The sequence below is a fragment of the Hyperolius riggenbachi genome, chromosome 4 (genome assembly GCF_040937935.1).
Source record: "Hyperolius riggenbachi isolate aHypRig1 chromosome 4, aHypRig1.pri, whole genome shotgun sequence".
Lineage (NCBI taxonomy): Eukaryota > Metazoa > Chordata > Amphibia > Anura > Hyperoliidae > Hyperolius > Hyperolius riggenbachi.
Genome location: NC_090649.1, coordinates 120,419,996 through 120,434,235, shown reverse-complemented (window position 1 = coordinate 120,434,235; position 14,240 = coordinate 120,419,996). Strand labels below are relative to the sequence as shown.

Below are 14,240 nucleotides of genomic sequence, written 5' to 3'. Positions count from 1 at the left end.
TCAGTGTACGATTCGCATACAATGTATTTAATAGGAAATATGCATGCGTTTTCATATTAAATCGATGTAAAAGCACTCAGGCACTGACCTGGTTAAATTCGCATACTCATTAACATGCAAAAACGCCTGCTAATTTGTGGTAAAATTCGCATCCGCGTGCAAATTCGTTTTTGTGTTTTCCGCGACTAAATTTGCACTGCACAAGTGGAAAAGGGCCCTAAGGCTACAATCACAGCAGGGTATTGCATTGCAAAAGCAGGTTCACAATACAACAGAGGAAAAATTGCATAGCGTATTATACATGCGATGCATTCAGCAAAGCATAAAGTACCCACACATTCTGCAACTGTTAACACTCGTTATGCGGTACTGAACTGAATGCATCACGTTATGGCAGCGGCTTCTGTTGCACCGCACTGCTAAAGCGTTGACTTAAACGTAACATAACAACATGATGTGATTAGATTGTCCAACGCACCGCAATGTCCCACTGTGAAGGAAGCCTCATCTTTCTATAGAGATAGTAGCTTTATCCTTCTACATATATTTCCCCAACAACACACAACAAATTCATCCCATTCTCAGGATTGCACAGTTTGGAGTATCAGACATTTATTTGAGACATTATTCACAGAACTCCAGTTATTTAGTACATAGAACAGACTTAAAATAGCTGCACATCAAAGAGGTAAATCAGACAATAATTACACTTTATACATTAAAAAAGGTCCTACATCTCTTCAGCCAAAGCCGTCGTCCTGGTTTCCTTGCCACAGTCAATGGCATAAATGCACCATATACAATATAATACACTTCTGTCTTATCACATTCGGTTTGAACAGCCCTTTGTCTGAGCTGCTCCCAGACATGCTGGAAGAGGGCTTCAGTTGTTCTAACGTCATCTTAGGAATCTTCCCATCTTTGGTCAAATGTTAAATTTATACAAAATAAACTATTTAAGTTCAATGTCGGCATGTGTGACATTACATAGATCACTGGTGGGCCCTGCCTTCTCTTCCAGAAGGGATTGTCAGCCATCTTGGGGAGGGGCAAGGTTTGCATAGAAGATCTAGTACAATGCGCCAGATTGTGGATCGTCCCATTATTGTGCTTTTGTTGAGGAGATCCAGTGATAGTTAATTTTTGTATATTGCACCACACTTCTGCTATACCTGGTCAACAGTGCCAAGCTTTGGTTTATAAGGGACAGCCCACTGTTCTTTAGATGCAGATATCAACTGAGACATTGCAGAAAACTTGGTGAAATTATTATTTAGAAATGTATCAACCAAAAAAAAAAGTCAATTATCAATGTTAACAACAGCTGCACGACATATCTTACATTAGGTTTCTGTCAGGATTAAAGCTGTATACACACAAATCAGATAAAAATCTTAGCAAACCAAGAAATCAATCTGCCACATAGGTTTATCAGAAAGGTTTGAATGACTGATTGTTCTAGCGATGTTGTACAAATGAAAATGATCAGATCATGCAAAAGATCTAAGAAATGCTTTTGTAGTCCATTCACTTCCTGCTTTTTCACACATAAGTTAAAGTGAACCTCCAGACTAAAAATCTACTCAGCAGCACTGAAAAGTCTTGGTGTTTCTTTAAGGGCCTGTTTCCACTACAGATTGGATGCAGAAAAGCCAACTCCAATGAATGCCTATGGGCCAGTTTCCACTAAAAATGATTTTTCTGATGTAGATTTTCCCATAGGCATTCATTGGAGTCCGTTTTTCTGCATCCATTCTGCATGTAGTGGAAACAGGCCCTAACAGTTTTACAGCATCAGAACTATGTTTTTCTTACCCAAGCCTCAGTTTTAGCTGCACAGAAGCTAAGCTCCGCCCCATCAAAGAAATCTGCCCGGGCATTTTTCCCCTGATGCTGTGCAAAGCATGATGGAATTTCTGATGTTGCTGTTCTCGTTGCCTAGCGCACGCAGCTGGGAGGGGTGATCAGGACACAGGACAGTTGGAACTGTCTCATGCTCCATTACCTCCTTTCAACCAAAAAGATGGCTGCCCCCATGAAATCACAAACATTTGCCTGTTCTTTTAAAACAGGGTGGGTAAGAGATTACATTACCTATCTATTTTAATACAACTAATGTAACCTAATAACTGTATGTTTGTTTAGGCTGAAGTTCCTCTTTAAGTAATATCTGGTGATCTCATAAACACCATGTGTAAAGAATGGCTGTCAGCAGACCAGATCCGCCAGGAAGGAGCTGAAAGATTGAGAGACAAATTTCTTTGGTCTCCATCTTTGGAGGTCTTTTGCAAACCATTTTTGGTATTTTTATAACGATTATCAGCAGATTGATCATTATTTTTCCTTCATTTTTATCTGATGAGTGTATGAGGCTTTAATTACAGTACAGTGCAATGATCTGAATTATCCAATAGCAAGCCGAGAACAGGGGAGAATAGTCAAAAAACTAAAAGACTTTTGATTGGTTGCTTTCGTATACTCAACTGTGATGCAAAAAATGTGGGTTGCATGAAAATGTTATGCAAACTACATGCAGCTTTGAAATAAAGCCAATCAAAATGGGCTGCAAGTGACTCTGAATAGCCTAGATCCATGCTGCATACAATTTGCATGCAGGCTGGGATCTCCATAATTAAAATGAAGCTGCCATACCCCTCCCCACCATGGGTTGAGGCTTTCCCGCACTGTTAGGATTATGTTGTTAAAGTCCAAATCCTGGCACAGATTTACATACACCTAAAATTATATCCTAGTAATCAGGCTGATGAAATGTAACCTCTTATATTTTAAAGGACAACTCGAATACATACGGTACATTATAATGTAGAAAATGCACCATAAATAATTTTTTCCTATGCTGCCATCACTTTAGTAGGTAGTGAAAATCTGACAGGTTTTGGACTATTTCATCTTCTCCTGGGGGATTCTCGAATATTTCTTTATTTACAAATACACTTACTGAACGACAGTTGCTTAGTCCAACTCTCAGATTAGTACACAACGATTAGGGAAGGTAGACGGCATCTTTGTATAGATTATTTTCAGGGAAGTCCTTGGAAAATAATAAGGTAATGCTGAGGAATGTATCCCCTATGAGGAGATAAACTAGTCCAAAATCTGTCAGATCTGTCAGTTTTTTTCCTACCAACTATGATATCGGCAAAAAATACATTTAGGGCCCATTCACACTGGTAAAACGCAAAGCGGCATCGCCTTTGCTAGCGTTTTTCTATGGTGATTATTTGCGTTGACCGCAGAAAAAAAAAAAAATCACCATTCACACTTGCCGATTTTTTAGCGATCGCAATTAGCGCTTCTATAGCACTGAAACGCGATTGCGCAGGCTACAAGTTTGCGTTTTGGCGATCTGCGTTGATCGCCGGCGATTAACAAAAATCACCCGAAGTGAGAACGGGCCCATAGGGTATTATTGCACTAGCGCTTTAAAAGGAGCTAGCGCTTGAGCGTTTTGCCAAAATCGCCGGCAAAACGCTCTAGTGTGAATGGGGCCTTATAGTGCTTTATACTCTGGAAGAGATGTACATTGAGCCCTCTGATAAGGGTTCAAATCCTGGCTCAAGCCAGTATGTAAAGCAGTAAGGAGTCTTTGGGCAAGGCTCTAATGATCCTGGTCGCCCGTGGAGTGCGCCCTAGTGGCTGAAGCTCTGGTGCTTTGAGTTCACCAGGAGAAAAGTGCTATATAAATGTTCTGTGTCTTGTCTATACTTTACAATAGTGGTCGTTTTAAGTAAGGCTTCTGCAACTAGAATTCCTAGAATTCTTCTCTTGTGAACTCAGAGAGGTCTACCCACCACTCGTCAGCAGTACGGGTTTGTGTGTTCTACACGCCTGTCAGGCAGCCTTTGCTGGATCTACCTGTTTTAAGAAAGTCTCCAGACTGTTACGCACAGTTCCTGCACGTCTGGTATGCAGCATCATTCAAATCCAAGGAGATGACTGACAGACATCACAAAACCCTATGGATGCTGTTTGTAGCCCAAATAATTACATTTGATTATGCTGTAAACAGGAATTGAGGCAGCTGTGTGACAGTTTGAGTGGCAGGCTGCGGGAGGAGTCACTGCTAGACTATCATACTGTACAGACTGCAGTCTATAGCTGTGGAGGTCTGGGGTGCTGGAAGTGGACTATGAAGGGACTACTAATAAAGTTATTAACCAGATAGGGGCTTTTGCATGTTACCTACATGAGTCCAGGTCCAATGTTTGACTTTAAACACACCTATGTGTTATGTGGTTAATGAGCACATAAATGCATATAATATCACTAGCAGCCATGATAGGATTGTGGGGAAGGAGGAAGCTGCCCCTCAGACAAGACAGGAATAAACAGTACAAAGAAAAGTACTTATATACAAGTACATAAGTTCACTGGTTATCAAGTACAAGTTCACAGTTTGTTACTTTATGAGAAAGATAAAGCTCTGACCGCTGTCTCCTTCCCAATAGCTCCACAGGCTGCTGGTCACAGAGAAGAGATCTATACAGGAGGAAATGCCTAACTGTCATTATACCAGTTGGAACACCTCTGTAGTGCCAGTTTCCATCTAGCCATAGAGATCTCATAATCTTTTAATTTACATTGTGGTTCAAATAAGACCTCAGGTTCTCGAAGCTTCTTCAGTTCTTCTTTGCTGGACCAGACACCTAAAAAACAGAGGGGAATACTGTATGAATAACTGATAGGTCTAGCCTTAGGGCCGGTTCATACGGATGCTTGGCGGCGTTTACAGCTAAGCGTCCGGGACTCAACGGCTAAACTTTCCCATTCAAGTGAATGGGAGCGTTTAGCATCATGCAGTTATCGTCGATTACGCAAACACGGCTTTCCGATCCCGATTTTCCCCTATCGTTTCAGGCGACCCTGGACACTACATGCAACGTCCAGGGTTGATTCACTGCCGCGTCTCATGTCCCCTTGTGGGTACGAAAACCGCCGATCACGACGGACGCAGACAATCGTCTGCAGGAAAGCCCGGCGCCGCCCCCAAATGTGAAGGTGCAGAATGGAAGGCCGGAGGACGCCGCCAAGCGTAAAGAACACCTGAAGTGAGAAGACATGGAGGCTGACTTATTTATTTCCTTTCAAACAGTGCAAGTTGAAGCAGGTGGTTTCGTCACCTGGTTTGGGCACCACTACAGCAGTATCCAGGTATCTTTGTCTACTTACACTGGCTTGCATTATCTGAAATTAGTCAGTGCATTTACATAGCTTCCTGGGGAATGCTTCTGCATGTAAATGAAGGTATTTGGAGTACATGTTGGGTGAATGGGGGGGGGGGGGGGGGGAAGCAGAGCAGGTCTGTGTAGGAAATGACAGCAAGGAAGGAAGGAAGAGCTACAAGGCCAGAGATGTGGAGACAGCTTCAGCACACATTACACCAACCACTGTCTACAAATAATTGATGCTATGAAACTGGTGATTACAATAGGAAGAGGAACGCACACTAAAGTCTGGTGGATCGATGCAGAAGGGATGAGCTCATCAGCAGATAGCAACAACAAACAGGCCTTATAATCAGGGGTTGCTTTTCCAATGGTAAGAAAATATTGTGTAACTCCATCAAGCACCTTACTCTACTCTGTTTAGGCACCTCATAATATACCGGTACTACTATAGCAGATGATATGCTTTACATGCTTGGTCTAAGGCACAGTTCACACTATGGGCTTGATTCACTAAACCGTGCTAACTCATAGCACGGCCTCGCTAGCATTTTTGCGCGCAATCACAGGCACAAATTTGCGATTGCGCGCAAAACGCTAGCGCACCGTGCTAGGAGTTAGCACGGTTTAGTGAATCAAGCCCTACAGCACAAAATGAACAACTTTTTGGCAGTTTTTGAAGGATCAGAAAACGGACGGTCGATGGATCCCATGTTATTAATTAGGATGCGTTCACACATGTCAGTCCACAATAGATCCACAAGCAGAATGCAAAATTAAGACCTGCACAATTTTCCAGACAAGAAGATGATTTACCCATAAGAAGCCTATGGTGGAAACACATCTGCTCCAGACGCCAGACCACACTGCCTGCTCCCACTGGCTATTGAAGATCTGGGTTTAGTGGGAACCAAGCCCACTGACCTCTATTAATCTATAGAGACACATTTTTCATGCAATCCTAGAGATTATTGTAGAAGTTTTTTTCCAGGAGTTTTTGATCTTTAATATTTTACATCGATAAACTGCTGGCTGTTTTATTATCTGGCTAACATTCATGTCAACAGCAAGTTCCCCTGATGAAGCGGCCTGTAACCACAAAATGCATTCATGCACTCTCCTTCAGAACTGCTCTGTTAACCCACTGTCATCCTGTAACAGATACAGGATATTTGTACTGCGGGGGTCTGCAGGGGTTTATTGTAGGCCCCATCAACACATCAGTCTTTTAAGCTGTGAATCAACCTTTCTTTTAAAACATGGTGCACAAACTTGTGATTTTTTCTTTAGAGCGCTGTATATATTAATTTTAATACATTAAAAGCAAATCTTTTTGCATCTGCTAAAATATACAGTGAACCGTTGCTGAACATCTGGAAATTCCAACAATAATTCTTTAAACAGTATGCACACAGTGTACAATATGTAGCACAAGTATGACAAGCAGGGAACCATCCATTTTCTAAAAAAAGTCTGCTATACCAAGTGTCTGCTATAGCACTGTAGCAGTTACGGAGATGTTGCAGTGACATACCACTGTAGCAGTCACTGAGCTATTGCAGTGATACAGCACTGTAGCAGTCACTGAGCTGTTGCAGTGATACAGCACTGTAGCAGTCACTGAGCTGTTGCAGTGATACAGCACTGTAGCAGTCACTGAGCTGTTGCAGTGATATAGCACTGTAGCAGTTACTGAGCGGTTGCAGTGACATAGCACTGTAGCAGTCACTGACCTTTTACAGTGATGTAGTATTGTAGCAGTCACTGACCTGTTGCAGTGATATACCAATGTTGCAGTCACTGAGCGGTTACTGAGCTGTTGCAGTGACATAGCGCTGTAGCAGTCACTGACCTGTTGCAGTGATATACCAATGTTGCAGTCACTGAGCTGTTGCAGTGACATATCACTGTAGCAGTCACTGAGCTGTTGCAGTGATATACCAATGTTGCAGTCACTGACCTGTTGCAGTGATATAGCACTGTAGAAGTCACTGAGCTGTTGCAGTGATATACCAATGTTGCAGTCACTGAGCTGTTGCAGTGACATATCACTGTAGCAGTCACTGAGCTGTTGCAGTGATATACCAATGTTGCAGTCACTGAGCTGTTGCAGTGATATAACAATGTTGCAGTCACTGAGCTGTTGCAGTGATATAACAATGTTGCAGTCACTGAGCTGTTGCAGTGATATAGCACTGTAGCAGTCACTGAGCTGTTGCAATGATATAGCACTGTAGCAGTTACTGAGCTGTTGCAGTGACATAGTACTGTAGCAGTCACTGGGCTGTTTCAGTGACATAGCACTGTAGCAGTCACTAAGGTGTTGCAGATATAGCACTGTAGCAGTCACTGAACTGTTGCAGTGAGGTACACCACCTTGGCTAATATCCATCTAGCATGTGTACAAGGCTGTAGAATATTCTGTTGTTCAATTGATTAACTAAGTCACAATCTTTTCAGAATCGTGTGACTGGACATGTGCAGCCATTGGAGAACAAGGAAATCTATTTCCGATTTATTAATTGGACTTAGCACTGTTGCAGTCAGTAGCATTCTGAGACATACTAACCTACAGCCAGTCCAGCTAGAAATGCTGCTCCCAGTGAGGACATGTCAATGTGTTTTGGTTTATCAATAACTTGGCCAAATAAATCTGCTGTCATCTGCATGACGAAAGTGTTGTTACTGACCCCTCCATCAGCCCTGCAGGAGAAAAAGAAACAGCCTGTATCAGAGAAAAAGCAGAGACAGACACCATGACACGTGTGCATGTTGTCTAACCTGAACCTTCACCAGAGGGCACTTCCTCTCCTGGCTGACATGAATGAATCACTGCATTTCATTCATGCCTAAGCTCCTCTATGGTATGATGGTGAAAGTGCAATACTGCATAGAAAACATCTCCACGGACTTTTGTCTGCCTCCTATTTTCTGAACTATGAAAGCATACCTGTAAGTATTCACATCAGTCATAGCTGACATTCCTAATAAAGGAACCGAGAAGCAAGTGAAAGGAATGTGCCATTGCATCATGGTTTGTTGTAAACATAGGCTACTGGCCAGGCTGGAGGCCTCCTCCTAGGTCTCCAATGAGTCATGGATCTAGAATTATTATACAGATCAAGCGTACGATTCCCCTGGCTGCATGTTTGTTCCAATTATTTGGCTCAGAAACGTTCCTGAAACCAAAGGGTCAGGTTGACAGCTAAGTAGCTGACATTTCTTAAAAGGAGTGACAATTGCAACCTATGTAATTGTGAGCAGGTGAAAAGTCAAATACTTATCTAAGGATAGAGAAGCCTCTGGATCCTCCAGACCTCCGCCGCTGCCCGGAAATCTTCAGGAACATCGGGGCCGCCCTGCTATACTGGCACAAGCGTGGGCATGCTGCACCTGTGGGCATGGCCACGCCTACGCAGTAGAAAAGAGCTGCTTGTGCATGAGGAGCTTCAGCTTACTGCAAAGGCGTGGCCATACTCACACAGGCGCAGTACGGCCGCACTGAGGGTCTGAACATAAGGGTGGCCCAAATGTTTCTTTCCAACAAGCCCTTGCCAGAATTCTTCAAGGGGGCTGCGCTCGACAACAGGGGACTGGAGGATGGCGTGGGAAGCCACTATAGAATCCAGAGGCCTCCCTCTTAGGCAAGTATGTGTTTTGCTATGAGCACCATAGTGGCAGTCCAATAATTGGTGCCCTCCTCCCCCAGGGAGGCATACATAGGAATATGGCACTGGGTAATTTGGGTGCCAATACTGCTAATATTCTATGGCTTTTACCTACACTAATTCTACCCCTAGCTATTTCCTAATCGAATCCTTACTATAAACCCTACACCTAACACCACCACAGTTTCTTCTTAAAGAGAACCCGAGGTGTGGTTAAAGAATGTTATCTGCATACAGAGGCTGGATCTGCCTATACAGCCCAGCCTCTGTTGCTATCCCAAACCCCCCTAAGGTCCCCCTGCACTCTGCAATCCCTCATAAATCACAGCCATGCTGTGAGGCTGTGTTTACATCTGTAGTGTCAGTCTCAGCTGCTCCCCGGCCTCCTGCATAGCTCCGGTCCCTGCCCCCCGTCCCTTCCCTCCAATCAGCAGGGAGGGAAGGGATGCAGGCGGGGACTGGAGTTCTGCAGGAGGCGGGGAGAGCAGCAGACTGACACTATAGAGATAAACACAGCCAGCTCTGACAAGCTGTTTGTCAGCAGCGTGGCTGTGATTTATGAGGGATTGCAAAAGTGCAGGGGGACCTTAGGGGGGTTTGGGATAGCAACAGAGGCTGGGCTGTATAGGCAGATCCAGCCTCTGTATGCAGATAATATTCTTCAAACCCACCTCGGGTTCTCTTTAACGCAATTTGGGCTTCAATTTGGACTGAATGTTACTATAGACACAACTATCATTGTGGTTAATGGCTGTGTCAAAATTACCAGAAGCACCTAAATTACCTATTTTGCCCAGGTCCAAAATGAATAAAGGACTAACACTGTGAGACTCTGTCCCACCCCTTCCTATGATCCACAGACCAGTGAGGACATCTCAACCTCTGTGTGCTCAGTGTGAGGATGAGGCTGTGGGGCTTCCTGAGCACACAAGAAAGATTATGGAGAATGCAAAGGCTTGGTGGTATCTGTACTGTGGCAGTAGCGACAGTTTACCGAATTTGAGAAGACGCACATAAGAATGTCCTCCAGGCCTACACCAACATGCACGAGGGACAGGTGTGTAATGACTATCGCTAAATCCCACTTCAGACATTGACCAGCATGATATAAACTAGCTACATCATTCATTTACCTAATCGTCAAGATTTGAACAGCAGTTTCTCTGTGCATCGTATCAAACAACTGCTTGTTCCTGTAAGGAAATAAGAAAAATTATATATAAAAAAAAAAAAATGAGTTGACAAACAAAATCACAACGTGTCCACCTTTTAACAAAAAGCGTTTGAGAACATGTACATAAAATAATGTAGAGAAGGCCACAAAGATTTACTTTGTAAAACTGAAATCCATTTACAGAATATTTTCTCCTCCACTGCCTAGCTCTTAAAGTGGATTGACAAAAGGGCCTAACAACGGGTGGACCAATTCCTCTTCCCTCTCCCCACCCGGCTGCAGAGTAGCGCAGGGTGCATGGACCCAGGGGGGCCCATGCTGTCTTTTTTTTTTTTTTTTTTGTCATACTTTTTTTTATTGATTTTCAATAAAACATAACAAGATGCATTATGCTACAAGTAAGAACCATATAGTAATATAAAGCAAGAGTATTTGGACTTAGATGATATTGTACAAAAAGTTCTATGGTTTACAATTATAGTTTGACCATCAGATAACAACATAGTAATGAAGAGCTAGTACAATTTTTTTATCTTTACTATATATGCTTAGTTTTCCATCCATGGGAATTGAGTGGTTCAAAACTCTTGTGAAGTTGAAGTCCAATGGAACTTATGAATTCTTTATTAGAAAGGTATAACTATAACTAGACAGAGAAGAAAAAGGATAGTGGTTAATCTGTGAAGATATGAGATATAAGAGAGAAAGGTGATCGTTCTAGGAAGAGATTGAAGGTTAGCCATTGCTACAGTCATCGTACATCATATATTAGACATTAGAGAGCTGTTCAAGTCAGGGCCTTATGCTGGATAGACATAAAAGTGTCTTGTTGGAGTCACGGTATCCATCTTTGGTTCAGCTTATAACATGGTGAGGAGAGTGTGGAATTATTGAGTTATGGGGGGTGGTAGATGGGAGATGAGTAGGGCCATGAGTCCCAAATTTTGTGGAAGTTGTTTTTTGTGTCCCTTAAGGATGCTGTTAATTCTTCCATGGACCTGGTCCAATTAACCTTAAGAATAACTTCAGAGATATCTGGGGGGGCTATATTTTTCCAAGAGGAAGCAATAGTTAATCTGGTTGCCGTTAGTATATGATTGATCAGGCGATTTGTATATCTGTTCACCTTTGGGAGAGGTTTGCCCAGAATCGTGTATAGGGGATCAAGTGGTACTGTGACGCCCGTAATTGAGGTAATGATTTCTTGGACCTTGGACCACAGGGGGGTCAACAAGGGACACAGCCAGAAGATATGCTCTAGCGATCCCACGTCATTACAGCCCCTCCAACATAAATCCGAAGTACCAGGGTATACTTTAGACAGTATTTCTGGGGTGAGATACCAGCGAAACAAAATTTTGTAAATATTTTCTCTAATTTGTATGCATAATGAGGAGTGTTTGGCGTTTTCCCAGATCTCTCCCCAGTCTTCTATAGTTATAGGAGTGGACAATGAGGAAGACCATTTTGACATATATGGGTGGTCTGGGGTCCAGGTTCCCGATTTGGTCATTAAGATTATATAAATTTGCGAAATTAAGCCCTTTTGATGTCCATTACGGTTACATAGTCTCTCAAAGGGGGAGAAAAAAGGGGTAGTTAAGGGTTTGCGGACAATTGAGTTTATAAAGTGAATAATTTGATTATATTCCATGGTCCGCTGCATATTAAAGTTAATTTTATCTTCGAGCTGCGGCCTAGTGTACACTTTCCCTGTGAGGGGATGGATCCAATTGCTGAGATTAAAATAGCCTAGTGTGAACCAGGTGTTCATGAAGGACTTGGAGAGGCCTGGAGTAAAGTTGGGGTTACCCAGTATTGGTAGTAAAGGTGAGGGGGAGGACTTCAGCCTACCCATCGGGGCCACAATTCGCCAGATGTGTAAAGTAAATTTGATGGTGGGGAGTAGATACTGTTGTGGAATTTTAGGGGTGGTATGAGACCAGAGTAAAGAAGCTAGGGAGATGGGTAGCATGCTAGTCGCTTCAATAAGACCCCATTTTGTATGTACTCTGAGGTTGGACCATTCTGACAACTGACGCAGATGAGCAGCGTAGTAGTAGTAGCGTAGGAGTGGTAGTCCCAGGCCACCTTGCTCCCTGGGAGAGGTAAGAATGTTTTTATGAACTCTTGGTCGTCTGTGATTCCAAACAAATTTGTGGAATGCCGTTTGAAGAGATGTCAGCTGAGAGGATGGGACAAGGACTGGTAAGGTTTCGAATAAGTACAGTATTCTGGGTAGAATATTCATTTTTAGAGCATAGATCCGGCCTAGCCAGGAGATTTTATATGCCGTCCATTTATGTAGGTCCTGAAGAATCCGTTGAATAAGGGGAGAGAAGTTGCATTTATATAGGGTATTATAATTGGGGGTGAGATGAATTCCTAAGTATTTAATAGAGTGCGTCTGCCACTTATAAGGGAAATATGACTGTAAGGAAGTGAGAAGGCTTGGAGGTACTTTTATAGGTAGAGCCTCTGTTTTGTCTTGGTTTAATTTAAAGCCTGATAAGGATTCATATACGTTTAGAGTGTCATGTAAGGCCGGGAGTGAGGTTAATGGGTTTATTATGGACAATAAGATGTCGTCTGCAAATAGGGAGATTTTATATTCATGTTTACCATGTATAATGCCTCTAATATTGGCGTTCTGTCTGATAGCCTCAGCAAGAGGTTCTATGCTGAGTGCAAAGAGGAGTGGGGAAAGAGGACAGCCCTGCCTTGTCCCATTGTGTATTTGGAGCGGTTTAGAGGGAGCGAAAGGAAGCTTTATTAGGGCCGTTGGGGATGAATAGAGAAATTTAACTAGGTGGAGGAAGGGTCCTGGGAAACCCTGGTGTTCGAGGACTTTAAATAGGAAGGACCAGTGGAGTCTATCAAAGGCCTTCTCTGCATCTAAACTTAGAAGCAGAGAAGGTTTGTCTAATTTGTTCATCAAAGATATAAGGTTAATGGCTTTGCGAGTATTATCTCCCGCTTGGCGACCTAGAATAAAACCGACTTGGTCGTTGTTTATGAGTCTGACCAGGATAGGGTTTAGACGATTGGCTATGGTTTTTGTAATTATTTTTAGGTCAGAGTTTAGGAGGGAAATGGGACGATAGCTTTGTGGGAGTTGAGGGTCCTTACCGTCTTTGGGTAAAACTGTGATGAGAGAGTTAAGTATGGACGTGGGTGGGCTTTCACCTGTCATAATTTTGTTGGCCACAGTTGTTAAGTGTGGGATGAAGATCGATTGGAACAATTTATAGTAGGAGTATGGAAGGCCATCTGGGCCCGGGGATTTGGAAGAGGGAAGTTTTTTAAGAACCTCTAACATTTCAGCTGTAGTTATGGGGGAGTTGAGTACCCTACAGTCCTCCTCTGTTAATTTGGGGAGATTGAGCTGTTCTAAAAAAGAAGATACTTTTTCTGTATATTGTGGGTTAGCTGAGGGGTCAGGTAGCTTGTACAGCTGTTCATAAAAGGAGGCAAATACGCTCGCTATCTTAGCGGGGTCGTAGTGGGTAACCCCTTGGGTGTCTTTCATAGCGTATATTGTTCGTTGAACACTCTGTGGGTTAAGTTTTCGGGCTAATATGGTGTGCGGTTTATTGCCTCTTTCGAAGAACAGCTGCCTATTCCATTTCAGGCTCTTCTCAAGTTGTGAGGACTGTAGGGAACGGATGTCAAGTTTGAGTTGTTGTATGGTAGAGAAGTGATCTTGTGTCGGTTGGAGCTTGTAAGCATTAATTGCCCTTGTAAGTGAAGCATTTAATTCGCTCAGTTTTTTTGATGTGTTGTGTTTTTTCCGGGAACCCCTTGCTATAAAGAAGCCTCTAATAAAAGCTTTATGTGATTCCCATACTAGGCCAAATGAGGTTACTGAGTCAGTGTTTATTTTGAAGAATGTCTGTAGTTCCTCTAGGCAGTCCGCGGTGAGTGTATTGTCCTTTAATAAGGATTCATTTAATCTCCAGTGCAGAGGTTTGTGTGGATTGGATAACCAGTCAAGATCTATAGTGACTGCTTGATGGTCAGTCCATGCTGAGGGGGTTATTGTTGAGTCAACTAGGGTAGGTAGGAGATGGGCTTTTGCAAAAAAATAATCTATGCGTGAGTGCGATGCATGTGGTGGGGAGAAAAAAGTGAAATCTGTAGCAGTTGGGTTAGCTATCCTCCAGAGGTCAAGTAGGCTATGCTTTCGGAGTAGTACTCGGAATTTACGAGAGT

General features: G+C 42.9%; 1 protein-coding gene across 1 annotated transcript in view; it reads right to left on the bottom strand.

Moving 5' to 3' along the window:
- Nucleotides 1–595: 595 nt before the first annotated feature.
- The window catches only part of GK5 (glycerol kinase 5), a 112,058-nt gene continuing 98,413 nt past the window's right edge, over nucleotides 596–14,240 (bottom strand). The window contains exons 14-16 of the mRNA XM_068280464.1: nucleotides 9,988–10,047; nucleotides 7,756–7,889; nucleotides 596–4,667 (exon numbers count right to left, since the gene is read on the bottom strand). Coding sequence (XP_068136565.1) covers nucleotides 4,519–4,667; nucleotides 7,756–7,889; nucleotides 9,988–10,047 — 343 coding nt within the window. The 3' untranslated portion in view covers nucleotides 596–4,518. The remainder of the gene's footprint in view (nucleotides 4,668–7,755; nucleotides 7,890–9,987; nucleotides 10,048–14,240) is intronic.